Raw genomic sequence first — 13,938 nt, 5'->3', positions numbered from 1 at the left:
TCTTTGATAACTGATTAACCATTTTCTTGCTTGCTTTGTAACAGGCTAATGACAATAAATAGCTTTTGCTTATTCTCTTCATCCATACCGTAGCTCACTTTTCCACTACAAGTTGGACACCGCCCCCCCAAACCAAACTAACCACCCTCCCCTCCACCTACCCACCCCCCCAACCCCAAAACCACAACCTCTACTTGTATATGCTTTCTAAATACACCTTGACCGTTCCAGAGTTTCTGGGAGTGGATGAAAGAACAGAGTGTAAACAGAACACCTCTGGATCTTCAGACTTGGAGTACATTCTTTCTAGTGATTTTCAGTTTCGGAATTTGTTGATTCTTCCTTTCCTATTTCTTCAAGTTGAGGAACACTCTGTATATGTGATCTTAGCTGTTTAAGTGTGTATATATATAATAACGAATTATTTTTCTACATTTTTTCCTCAATAACGAGCAAGTGAAATTTAAATAACACATTTTCAGATTATATTCTGTGTGTTGGTGTAGTCTGATACTTGAATGTAGCTGTGAACTATTTGCACTTAGTCTTCATCTTTTCCAGGTGATACTGAGTATTTTACTCCCTCCTGCTATACTGCTGTTGGAATATAAGACCAAGGCTGAAATGTCACATATTCCTCAATCTCAGGATGCACATCAAATGGCGATGGATGACAGTGAAAACAACTTCCAGAATGCAGTGGATGAAATACCTATGGTAATGTGGGCTGGGGGGCCTATTAAAAACAGGGTTTTTTTCTAACTTCAAATAATTATATTTTTGAATTAACATAAGAGTTAAAATTAGTGTCTAAAAGCATGTATTTCTGTATGGAAGTTAACAGTCCTTTCTTTTTAGGAGGTGTTTAAAGAAGTGAGGATCTTGGACAGTACTTCAGAAAAGCATGATATGGAGACTCCAACAAAACCTAAAAAACTTCCAATTACGCAGAAATTCTATGCATTTTATCATGCACCAATAGTGAAGTTTTGGTTTAATACGGTAAGTTTTCTTCTGCATAATGTGTGTTTTATTTGAAAATAGTTTGATTCAGGTCACAGAGTTACATGTTGGGAAAACAACCCAAAAATCCTCATTAGATTTCCAAAGTTTAAGCACTTTTTAAAAAACAAACAAAAAACCCCTTATATTGCTAAGCTGGAAATGAGAAGTACTTCATATTGAAAAGCTGTATATGCAGATGCAGTCCTCTGTGGTTGGGGGTTTTTTGAAGTTCATCATGTTGGCTTTGAGAAATTTTTATTTTTTTGGGGGTGGTGGTGGGGTTTTTTTTTGTGGGTGGCTTTTTTTTAAATTTTTCTTTTTTTTTTTTTTTTAAAGCTTTGAGAGTAATTAGCACGAATGCTTCTATTCTGGCCTAAGTAATCAATTCCATCAGTTGCTACCAGAAATTCTATAATCATTTATTAAGCTAAAGTGTTCATGCATAGCTTTGTTTAAATGACTGTAATAGAAACTCTGAGATTTATATTAAAGGAAAAATAGCTGTAATAAGAACAAAGCTTTGCTAATAATAAATAGCTTATTACAGCTATTTTTCATATTCTAAGAAGAAAATGTTTGTATCCCCTTATAAATAATAACTTGTCTGCTTAAAGGGGTAAATATAGTACTGTAATCCTACTTGAAGCTTTTATTGTATACCACATCAAAAGATTCTATGCACACCTATAAAGAACCCTTCAGTAATTATATGTATAATTTTCATTGCTTTTTTTAGTTGGCATACTTAGGATTCCTCATGCTCTACACATTTGTGGTTCTTGTAAAAATGGAAGAATTACCATCTGTTCAAGAGTGGATTGTTATTGCTTACATTTTCACATCAGCAATTGAGAAAATTCGTGAGGTATGTCTGACAATCTAGGATTTTCGTTTTCTTTGTCAATTAAAACAGTGTGCTTTAAACTGTGTTTATAAACAAGAGAGCCTAAGAATCTTTAAGCATCGGAATACCTGATGTAATATCTTTATCGTAAAGTCTGGTATAGGCTGCTAGTTTCAGGATCATTGTTTTTTGGTCTAAGCTTCCTTTTCTTGTTTCTGATGGGGAAGAAATGGAGGTCTATTAAAAGTAGGTGGGGTTTTTTCCTCCTAAATTTCAAGGAACTGGTAATGACATCCTGGTCTGACTTTTTGGGTTGGGGTTTTTTTTTGTGTGTGTATGTATATCCGTAACTCACTGTCTACAAGTTGTGAAATAAGCAACCTTACTTTTCTGAGGGGTGAAATGTGTGTTTATTGTCAGCCAAATTCTACCACTATTCTATGTCTGAGATGACAAAACAAGAAAAGCTTTATAGAGACAGGATAGTTATCACAACTACTATGCTGCTGGTTAGTTCTATAAGAATTTTTAAATGAGAGAAAGTTAGTTCATTAATCTGTTACCTCAGGTCTAACTGAAGGGGCAGAAAGTATGGCTCGTTTTTGTAACAGTAACTGCCTCAAAAGGAGGGGAAAAAAAAACCCAAAACAAAAAAAAAAACCCACACCACCAAAAAACCCCTAAACCCAAACCAAAATTCCTTCATAAATTGTTCAGACAGAAGGAAATCGAAATCCTCCTTGTCCTTGTGAAGCTGACACAGTTAAGCACTGGTTTTGTTTCCTCATTGTAAAACAGTTATCCGTTGGAATAGGTATTTTATTTTTGCAAGTTTAAAAATATCATATTTCAGTGCTGGTCTGTGTGCAATAGATGTGAGCAGATCTGACTTTTATTTTTATTGCAGATCTTTATGTCAGAGGCTGGGAAGATTAACCAGAAGATTAAAGTGTGGTTTAGTGATTACTTCAATATCAGTGACACAGTTGCCATTGTCACTTTCTTCATCGGGTTTGCATTAAGATTTGGAGCAAAGGGGAATTTTGGTGAAAACACTTACAAAGAAAATTATGTCTTTGTTGCTGGAAGAATAACTTATTGTCTCAATATAATTTTTTGGTATGTGCGATTACTGGATTTTCTAGCTGTAAATCAACAGGCTGGCCCTTATGTTATGATGATTGGGAAAATGGTAAGCACTACCTTTGTTACTTCTTTTTTTCCCATCTGAAATATGTATTTCTTGCTGTGTCCATTTACAAATTTTCTCAAAGTTTTGTTTAGAAAAAGGTTGCTTATCCTGGTGGAATATGTCAACTCGGTGTGCAGAATTAGCTAGCTGGAATATAACTTAATGTGTTTCAAAAGCACTGATTAGAAGACTTCCTTTATTATGATGCTTTCTCTGTCATGTATCTGTAAAAAGCTGGCAAATTTTCTATCTCTGGTCTGTTTTGCTCTTAGATGTTAGAGGCTTAGTTGAATATGACGATGCCTTTTTCTGGACTGATCTAGCATTGCTTCCTTCTTGGGCCTGAGATTTATTTATAGTCTTGGGTTTTTTGCCTTTGCACTCTCTAGTGCAAGACTTTAACTTATTTTGTGTCCTGAAGCACCTTTTTATTTTGTGCTCTGGAAAACTGGGAATAGATTGTGGCTCTGTTCTTGTCTTCTCTCACGCAAAAAATATTCAAATTGTTTAAATTTAAAAATAAATAACTTAGCTGTACTGTCAGTGAGCTATTTGAAATGTTAAAAAAGATTTTTAAGGCTTGAAAACTATATACAAAGGTGGAAGGAGTGTTTGTTATTCTTCCCCCTATAAAATGGTTCCTACAAAGTTGAACCTGTCATTCCTTAAAAATGAGGGCATCAAGTTGCTCATTTCTCACTTTGATTTCTTGCAAGAGGCATAGGTTTTGTGTTTCAGCCCTTGGAAAACTACCTCTGTGTGTGGTGCAGCTATTGAGTGCATTTGGGAAGGAATGTTTCTCTCTATCAGCTGCTACTCATCCACATAATAGGTATTTGAGTTACAAAGGAAATACGGTCAGCTGCCTTTGGCTGAGCATGCTCAATACTCTGTAAGAAAGGGCAGGAAAAGGTCCCAAATTTTTTTACAGAGTTTGTTATTTAACAAAATTTTTTGACTGAAATATACGTGTCCTAGACTCTTTTCCTTATATAATACATAGAATTCATCAAGTTTACACTGCCCCTGTAGAAGTGTTTAAAGTTGTGAAATCATAATTATGACCTAGTGGGTTACTTGACCTTTTTTTTGTGTTAACAGGTGGCCAACATGTTTTACATTGTGGTGATTATGGCACTTGTACTACTTAGTTTTGGTGTTCCCAGGAAGGCAATTTTGTATCCTGATGAGGCACCCTCTTGGACTCTTGCTAGAGATATTGTGTTTCATCCATACTGGATGATTTTTGGTGAAGTGTATGCCTATGAAATTGATGGTAAGACACTGCAATTTTGGAGCAAATAAAGAGAAAACTTACTTTGATAATATCTTCTCAAGGCTTTATGAAATTCTAATTTTATTACATGAAATGCGCAGTATTATTGACATAGATGCCATTTGTTGGATTATCTCCTCTTCGTGGGATGCAGTTTCTTGACTTGACTTTTTCATTATTCTTTATAAAACTTGAATGACTTAGAATGAAAACTCTACTTACTGTTCCTCACAAGGCTGTTCCTCACAGGGCTTTGTAATTTTCCCACACAGCTGTCATACCAAGATTTTGGCTGTGGTGGTGTATTATGCTATTTTTTAATCCAATAGGATGATTATCCTATGGTGTTAACCAGAAACTTTGTCTCCTGTATTTTTCTACCATATTCGTAAATGCATGGAGACATCTTCAATTGCAGAACCAGTGCATGATCATTGGTCGTTGCAGTCTTTATAAGTGATCTTTCCCCGCCTCTCCCCCCCCCAACCTTTACCTTCTGGGAGTTCTAAAAGTTGTACATATTTTCTGTGTCTTTTTTCCAACGCAGTATGTGCAAATAATTCTGATGAAAAAGTTGCTCATCTCTGTGGCCCAGGAACGTGGTTGACCCCTTTTCTTCAAGCTGTCTACCTCTTTGTACAGTACATAATTATGGTTAATCTCCTTATTGCATTTTTCAAGTAAGTATATGGATAATTGTTAATTTTTGCTAATACTTTGGTAAGTTTCTATTTAATTGCAATAAGATGACAAGATAAGAAGAACTGATGCCAGTTCAAAGCAATCCCACTTACTGGAAGTATTTTCAGGTTCTAAGGCTGGTCTTCATCTCCTCCTCACTGCAAGCCCGTGATGAAGTAGGGAAGTGTGTGATGTGACTGGTATATGTCACGTCTTTGAAGCCAGGGGAATTGGAAGCTTGAGAGAATTGGAAAGCATTTTGTAACTTCTCTTTGTCAGAAAATGAAGTTGTTTCTGGATCTATATATTGACCGTTGTTCCCAAATTCTTTTAATATTCTCTAGCTGGTTGAGCTGAATTGTAGTAGAGTAAACTGTCTTCTACAGTTCTCTGCAGGTGTTTGATTTATGGGAATAAGCAGATCACTAACACTGAAGAATGGCAAACTGCAGGATTGACATGGCCTGATATAAAAACCTGGATTTAGTTAAAAAGAATGTTTTGTTTGTTTGGTAAACTTGAAACTTGATCTCAGTGTAATTTATTTCTGAGGAAAGGTACTGAGATATTACCAGATGAGATAATTTTTAACCCTCTCCTTGCTTTGGATCATGGTGTTTTCTTGAATGTGTTTCCAACTTCCACTAAAATAATTTTGCAGTCAAAGGGAAGTATGTGCTTTTGTCTCTTAGTTAACTAGCTTCAGAATTCAAGATTGTTATCGAAGTGTTAAAAAAATCCCAAAACAAAACAAACCTAAATACTAACGCACCGCACTCCCCCCCACCCCAAACCAAAACCCACCTTGATCTGTTAATGCTTTTCTGTTCCCTTTCAGCAACGTGTATTTACAAGTCAAGGCAATTTCAAACATTGTGTGGAAGTATCAACGATATCATTTCATTATGGCCTACCATGAAAAACCTGTTCTGCCTCCACCACTTATTATTCTTAGCCACATGGCTTCACTGTTCTGTTGTCTATGTAAAAGAAGAAAGACAGACAAGACTTCAGATGGGCCAAGTATGAACAGTTATTATGCAAAAAATTGCAGTAACTTTTTTCATATGATTAAAGCAAACTGTCAGAAAGGTCTATGTTCTTGGCTATAATGTGTATTCTCAAGAAATCGAAGTAGGTCTAATTTTCCATGTTTTTAATATTGAATAAGACTCTAATTCTGCTCAAAGTCCCAGTGCTGTAATGAAGGGTATAGTGCACAGCCCCTAGAAACCTCCAGTCAAACTAACTTACGACAAAAACAAGCAAACAAAAAAACTGAGATTAGATTTTCTATTAGTGTTAATGGGGGAAGATTTTTTTTTTCTTTCTGGAAAACTTCTGTTCTTATTGGAAACCATCTGAGAATTTAAGAAGGGAAAAAAAATGTTCCACAGATGATAAAATCCAGCTAAACAATCTATCTTCTGCCTCAAAGAAAAAAAGATTGGAGGGTAGGAGCATAAGGAACAATAATATTGTACACAGATCCTTTTAGAATTACTATTTTGATTTTTATTTTAGCAGAAATCTTTGACCTTGAACTTTTTCCTAGCAAGGAGAGAGGAAGGGTCTTAGGTGACGCTGGGTTTTTATTGGTTTTTGTCTTGGTTTGTTTTCTTATTTTCCCACCCTTTGTAAAGTTGTGGCTATTAGTTTCCAGCACTTGTACTGCTTCACTACATATGCATCTTCTAACTGTTTAATATCTCTTTAGAACTCTTCCTGACAGAGGAAGATCAAAAAAAACTTCATGATTTTGAAGAGCTGTGTGTTGAGATGTATTTCAATGAAAAGGATGATAAATTTCATTCTGGAAGCGAGGAGAGGATTCGAGTCACATTTGAACGGTAGAATATTTACAAATAAAATTTCTGAATAGAGAAGCTTAGAACTTTTGTGGTTTTTTGAAATGTGCTTTAAGGGGGATAAAATGCAGCTCAAGAAAATAAGTATTTATGCAAACTTTAGATTATGTCTTTCCATTGCTATGCAGAAACTAATAATGTGATTGATGCTTCCTGATCAGTAGCAGCACTCAGTAAGCTGAGGCACTGTATTATTTAGTTTCTCATAATGTTTTAATAAACTGATAAATTTGAAAAAGTTCTGTAGGCCCTTTATTTGATGTGTATGTTAATTCCATGATTCAGAAGTATATACAAATGTTGTATTACAGAAGTCCAACACTATAGTGTATACCATCTTGAAATTTCAGAGTTTTTTTCCTTAAATGGACAGAAAGAGTTGCAAAGATGTTTCTTTTGTGTATTAAGGAAAATACCTTTCATAGCTACTTCATAATTTGATTTTTCTTAGGGTGGAACAAATGTGCATTCAAATAAAGGAAGTTGGTGATCGTGTCAACTACATAAAACGGTCATTACAGTCTTTAGATTCACAGATTGGCCACCTACAGGATCTCTCTGCTCTAACTGTGGATACTCTGAAAACACTGACTGCACAGAAAGCTTCAGAAGCCAGCAAGGTTCATAATGAAATCACGCGGGAATTGAGCATTTCAAAACATTTGGCACAAAACCTCATTGAGGATGGCTCTCTAAGATCTTCTGTGTGGAAAAAGCACAGCATTGGAAACGTCTTTGGTTCTTTTCCACAGGGAGGCCTTGAAAGTAATAATGCTTTACTCTGTAACATTTCTATACGTGATGAAAAAGAAGTCCAACATAAGACAACTGGTCAGGAGTTAGCTCCAGTTCCCCGAAGAGAAGAAATAAACTTTCAAGAGGCAGGTTCCTCAGGCAGTGCCTTATTTTCAAATGCTGTTTCCCCTCCAGAACTTCGCCAACGAATACAGGCTGCAGAGATCTCAAAATCTGTTAGTAAAAGTAAAAAATTAGGCAATTCATCCAACAGCATGCCACATGTAACATCCCCAACAGCTAAATTTTTTGTTAGCACTCCATCTCGGCCCAGTTGCAAAAGTCAGCTGGATTCTTCAGCAAAGCATGAAGAGACTGTTTTCTCTAAGGCTACAGAAGGAGATAATAATGTAGAATTTGGTGCATTTGTGGGTAAGTATAACAAAGTAGATTCTCAATGTCCTGAAGTCATTATTAGCTGCTCTTATCCTCTTGCTTCTGGCTCTGCTTGCCTTGCTTTCACCCAGCCTTGTGTTGAAAATGGAGGATACATTAATTGTGGTTTTATTCATGATGAGAGTGACACTAATGGTAACTACAGCTGCAGAGTTGACAAATGTGATCACCAGTCCTCTGTCAAGTTATCGAAGAACAACCCCCAAGCGAAGTTCTCTTTGTCAACTGGCAACTTGACGTCAACAGTCAACTGTGGCGGCTCACATGGAAACTTGAATATTACAGATGAACTTTCCAAAAGTGACCATGTCCATGCAATGGAACTACAAAACCAAGATATATGTTCTAACATCCTTATGGGAATACTTCATAAACTGTGGACCAAATCTAAGCCACAAGGTTTGACTTACCAAGAATTGTATAGTATTCTGGGTGTATTCCGGTTGCAGGTGACTTTATTCTGCCATTTTGCTCTGCCCTTTTTTTTTTGCTTTTAACATCTCTAATTTCCTTATGTTGCTTGAATTTTTTTTAACTTAAATTATCATTTCTTTATAATTCTGTCACATAGACAATATTTTTCTGAAAAACATTAGCTAGTTGATGAGTATAGCAGATTTGTGCAATTAGTAGCTCTGCAACTTGGTACGGGCATTGTAGACAAACCTTTTGCGACTCATTATAATGCACCTACCTTCTCATTGCATAAATTAAAAATATTGTCTATTTCTTGACGTAATTGCAGAAGACTTCTTAGGCTGATGGAATCCTGGACAAATATCTTTGTGGTATCTGTGTCAAGCTGAGGGATCCTCCTATACTGTTTCTAAACACTGTTGTAACTGGGATCTTCCACTGTTGCCTAGATTAACGTATCTTTTGGCAGTCATTTTGGAAGCTTCCAAAGTCCTTTTCTTAAATACAGCATTATGCCTCCCCTCGAGTTTTGCTTAACAGTAAAAAGGTGCGCGTTTTTAGTTAGTTACCTACATATTTGAATGGTAAAACAGTGGCAGATTCATTGCAAAACAGAGGTGTGGGTTTACTAACTGATTTTTGTAAAGTAGATAATACTTCAAGTATGCTTAGTGTGTAGCAGAAGATCACAATCTGGATTGTCAGGTTGCCTGTAGAGATGTTGTCTTGCCCCAGTTGTTCAGGGATGTCTTGGTGTTTTCCAAAGGTTTGTTGAGAATGTAAAAATTTAAATCTTTAGATAGGAGTTTATTCTGTTGCCGTGAAACTTGGAGTTCTACGAAGTTACCTGCATGCACTAGCATTTTTAGATTTGTGTGTGCGTAGGAAGAGTATCTACACGTTTGAACACTCATTAGCTATTTGTTTATAATTTCCTCGTGATTTAAAAAAAACTTTTTAAATTCAGAAAGGAAGACTAAACAGAAATAATGGACAGTGTGTAACTCTAATCTTTAAATGTACTTCACCACTAATAACTTTGAATACTAACTAACTTATTTTACTGGAGCCAAATTTTTAGTGTCTGTTCCTCTGACATCTCTAGCATTTAGAACATACTCTTCATTCTTCCCATCCACATTTTCTAAAACTTGTGATACAGTGCAGCTTTACATTGTGAAGCCAAGTAGATTTTCATTCATTATAAAGCCACGTGCTTGGTAAAATATGAAAAGTATTTCTTACAACTGGGAGGATGAAGGGTATATTGTAAAACCTATCTCAAGAAAACTGTCTGCTTTTCCTTCATTTGTCATACATACATAAAAATACTGTAATTCAGATGACCATGTTCCTTTCATGTGAGGAGCATACGCTTGAGTAAAGTTTTAACATGTTGGTTTTACTTTTTGAATTGTGGCAATCCACCCCTTAATGCGGGAAAAGCAATAGTTTCATATTAATGTTTTGTTACACTGCTTTTTACTTCAGTGTGTTTGGAAAGTCTTCCCTAGTTCAAATCGGCACACAAAACTTAGATGGTTTGTAACTCTTTGCTATGGTGATGCAAACTATTGGCATGGTCAGAACATTGGAGGTTGCCTTTGATTTTGAATACTGTTTCTCAATTCACTGTGTCAAAGGTCACAGAGACAGCATGGAGTTACAGCGGTTTAAAGAGGCAGCAAGCAAAATTAAAGAAAGAAGTCCTGATATTGAGGTAAGCATGGAAGACTTTATCAAACATGTTAATGGGGATAATTTTTTAACTGTAACTTCACAATATGTTTGAAAAAGTCTAAGAGCAAATATAATCAAAGAACTTGCAAAATGCAGCCTGGAAGTAATGTGTATCTGGTTTATGATTTAAAAAAAAACAAAAAACAAAAAACTAGTGAAAACTCATGCAACCTTAACTACACATCAACTCCTGTTGCTTCATAATATGACGCTAATGAAATATTGAACAAGATCTGAGTTTATGAAAGCTGAGATGACTACAACTGTGAATTAAGATAAAATTATGTATCCCATAATTAATGTTTAATGAAACATTTGACGTGCATAAATTTCCATATCAGCATTTAGGAAGCTTCCAGTGATTTACATGATATTTTATAGAGCAAGATGGTAGTGTATATGATTTTTAAAAGTGACAAAAATTGTTCATTATGTTTTCAAGAAAAGGCCTTTCTAATAAACTTGTCATAAACTAAAATGATATATTATTTCAATTTTCTTAAAGAATAATAAAAATAACTAAGTGGAACATGATTAATTGTAACAAACCACTCCTACAAGTGCTCTAGTATATATAAAAAAGCTAGTTTTCTCCTGGTAGCTTTTAAGATATGTTAGTAAATACAAGTTACCATTTGCAGTTACCCTCATTCAGGGGAGAATGAGACTTGAGAATTGCATTATGAACATTTGCAATGTCAGTGTTCCGCTGAGTTGCTCCTTCCGGACCTTCTGATAAGTATAATGTGTGACGAAGAAACTTTTTTGTGTGTGTGGTTTTGGCACGTTTTATTTTTTTGGTAATAACGTTTACAAATTTGCTTTGTTTGGTGTGTGTTTTTGTTTTTAATAGGAGCAACAAGAAGACTTCAAAAAAGCTATATTGGAGGGCATAGAAACAACCAGGCTTCAAGTAAGTGAAGAAGGTTTCCATTTATAAGAGGCATACTTTTCACCAGATGTTGAATGTCTTCTTCACAGCAAATACAGGGAACTCTATTTTCTGATATCGTTATCTGTAAGCAAACCCTGGTCGTGATTTAAGAAAAAAGGAAAGAAAAAAAAAAAAGTTGTACAGTTGAACCTTTGTACAAATACAGCTGGATGTCTCCTTGATGTAGGTCTAAATAGTTCCAGTGTTTGGTACTATTGGGATGCAAACTCCAGTAGCATTTCCAGACCCTACTACTGTTCTTAAACACTTAGTAATAGAGTTGTCCCATCTTAACTGGTGGGACTGGTTTGATTTTTACTTTTCATGTAGGCCCTACAGTCATTGATTGTAAGATGTTAAAGAAATATGCTGAAGACTGAAATACATATAGACAAAAAATGGGTCTTCAGAAGATGCTTTCAGCAGGTTCGTTCTCTGTATTGCATTCCAGTGAAGTATTTATGTTATTTATGTTTAGGGATGTAAAGAAATAGTCTTTCTCTCATATATATACACACACAGACTTAGGGACACGTATATGTGCACGTGCGTGTGTATGTATAGATACACATATACATACATACAGGCGTATGTGTATGTGTTCAGGGGTGTGTGGGGTGTATTCCTTAAGAGAGAAGGGTGAAGAAGATGGCAACAATTTCCTAACTGTTATAAAACTTGGAATCAAAGCAGGGCATAGCATTCCAAGTTCTAGTTTTTTTATTCTTCAAAATCTTATTTGGGGTGTGGTTTTTTTTGTGTTGTTTTTGTGGTTTTTTTTTTTTAATGTTTTATTCAAGTAACCATTGGAATTAATAGGCTGTTTGTGAGTTATGTTCCAGCCCCGTGCCAATCTACATGTAGTTCTAGGTTGTGATGAAACTAGCTTTCTCTTTTTTGCAAAAGAAGTATTTTGATGTCAAAAGCTGACCACCTTAGTAGATATTGAGAAAGTATGTGATTATAATTAAGGAATAAATCCATGAGGAAGTTCCGTTCATAAACTCTAGGGTTTTATGTGGCAATACTTCTCTAGTTTTTGTTCCTATTTTCAATGGGTTCAAACTGAACTTTAGTTTTTGCCGGAGCCAAGTTCCTAAATGATAATTGATAGTTAACAAAGGCACGTGACAGAATAGCTGACAATGGCACTTGTAGAGATCCAGTGTAACGTACATTTCTGTAGTTGGATCCTATTGTAACGTTTTCTTTTAAAGAGTTCTTTCAGAATGGGTAGTCTTCATGTGCACCTGAAAACGTTAGAGCTGATGGTTACTGTGAAGAGTATTTTAACATAATTCTGCATTCAACTTGTACATTTTTGTGCAGCAAGATATTTGAGGTTCATCCAGAAGGTGGTTTTTTTTTAAAAAAAAAAATCTCTAGGTAGTCCGAGAAAAGAAAACTGGGCAGACTGTGCCAAAATAGTACTAGTTGAAAACAATTATAATGATGACTAATGATATGTGGTGGTTTTGTTTCTGTTTTTTTTTTTTTTTTTTGGTAGGGTCTTCAAACTGACTGTGGTCTAAGGCAATCTAGTTCTTGCAGTGGGTTTAATGACCCTCTGGCAGTCCATTCAGAGCAATGTAAGTGTCTCGTCTTTTCAGGTGACCTAATTTTATCTCTAAGTTGTATTTATAGTGCATATTTAAGAAGCTACAAAGGAAACACAGAAAGTTAAAGCATCTTGAAATATTTTCATGATTGGTGCTACTTGAATCTGCTCCTGAGTCTCACTGTGGTTCTTGTAGTCATACCAGCTTAATTCTGTTACCTTGCATTTGCTACAGATAGCTAGAGTCATAAAAAAAAATCTATTCAGGACTGTGCTGGAAACGTGAAGTTCAGATAGTTGTGGATCAGGTTTTTTTTTATGAGAGCCACATTAAGTTGTCTAGTTGCTCACTCTATTAGAAAATAGGTAAGTAACAATGACAGATGCTGTTCCTTGTCCAGTTATGAATCTCTTCTGTTTGTAGTATACAGTAAGAGTAGAAGAGCATCGAGTGAAGACACTCAGCAAGTAGACTCTAAAGCAGCCTTACTGACGGTTTGTATCTTCCTTTTTGTTGTTGTTAAGCAGAATTAGAAACTGTGAACAAATAAAGGAGATGAAACGGATTGTGTAAAAGATAATACTGATTTGTGGACTCATCTGTTCAAGGAGGCCACAGAAGGGGAACAATTTTGACTGAGGGAAGAATTTGTGCATGTTCTCTACTACATATTGTTCATATTCTCACTGTGAAAGCGTATGCTGCCTCCTGTTTATGGCAAAAAACACAACTTCTTGTTTAAGAAAAGAATTATTTAGGTAATCCGTAAAACAGTAGTGAATAGGTGAACAGTCTTATCTATTCTTTTAACTGTAGTTACTATTCCTCAGCTGTATTTGTGTCTTCCATTCAACTGCATAATGGAAATACTGAAGTATTTCCAATAAAGAGGCTGTACTCCAAAGTCTTTAAAACACATTACCACCTCACCTCCAATTAAATATGCTGTGTTTTCCTTACAAAACTGAAACCTTTGTTTTTCCTCTCCTTTGTTTTAAAGGATTGGTTACAAGGTAGACCTTCAAATAGCAGTCAAATGTAAGTAAACTTTCTACAGATGGAGCAATTTTATTACTCTGTATTTTGATTTGTTTTTCTTTTTAGTTGATGTCTTTGTCTATAATGGTATTCATTGAGTTTAATGAAAAAACAAGGTTTAGGGGTTTTTTTTCTAATAAATAACTGAATGTGTTCACTGGAATGCTTTGACGGGTTCTATTTAGATTATGGG

At 35.4% G+C, this 13,938-nt stretch overlaps 1 protein-coding gene across 2 annotated transcripts in view; it reads left to right on the top strand.

The window, feature by feature from the left end:
• The window catches only part of TRPM7 (transient receptor potential cation channel subfamily M member 7), a 58,722-nt gene that overhangs the window by 38,537 nt on the left and 6,247 nt on the right, over positions 1-13,938 (top strand). Inside the window, exons 18-32 of one of the 2 annotated variants that reach the window (XM_064456330.1) lie at positions 562-717; positions 859-1,002; positions 1,742-1,870; positions 2,757-3,041; positions 4,143-4,317; positions 4,865-4,997; positions 5,837-6,021; positions 6,716-6,848; positions 7,318-8,033; positions 8,343-8,456; positions 10,118-10,194; positions 11,068-11,127; positions 12,656-12,737; positions 13,131-13,201; positions 13,708-13,745. In XM_064456330.1, the coding sequence (XP_064312400.1) occupies positions 562-717; positions 859-1,002; positions 1,742-1,870; positions 2,757-3,041; positions 4,143-4,317; positions 4,865-4,997; positions 5,837-6,021; positions 6,716-6,848; positions 7,318-8,033; positions 8,343-8,456; positions 10,118-10,194; positions 11,068-11,127; positions 12,656-12,737; positions 13,131-13,201; positions 13,708-13,745 (2,498 nt within the window). The remainder of the gene's footprint in view (positions 1-561; positions 718-858; positions 1,003-1,741; positions 1,871-2,756; positions 3,042-4,142; positions 4,318-4,864; positions 4,998-5,836; positions 6,022-6,715; positions 6,849-7,317; positions 8,034-8,342; positions 8,457-10,117; positions 10,195-11,067; positions 11,128-12,655; positions 12,738-13,130; positions 13,202-13,707; positions 13,746-13,938) is intronic. The other variant, XM_064456331.1, reaches the window with a different exon arrangement.

The sequence above is a fragment of the Phalacrocorax carbo genome, chromosome 7 (assembly GCF_963921805.1).
Source record: "Phalacrocorax carbo chromosome 7, bPhaCar2.1, whole genome shotgun sequence".
In the NCBI taxonomy this organism is placed as follows: Eukaryota; Metazoa; Chordata; class Aves; order Suliformes; family Phalacrocoracidae; genus Phalacrocorax; species Phalacrocorax carbo.
The sequence above is the reverse complement of the archived record's forward strand: the minus strand, read 5'-3'. Positions and strand labels throughout refer to the sequence as shown.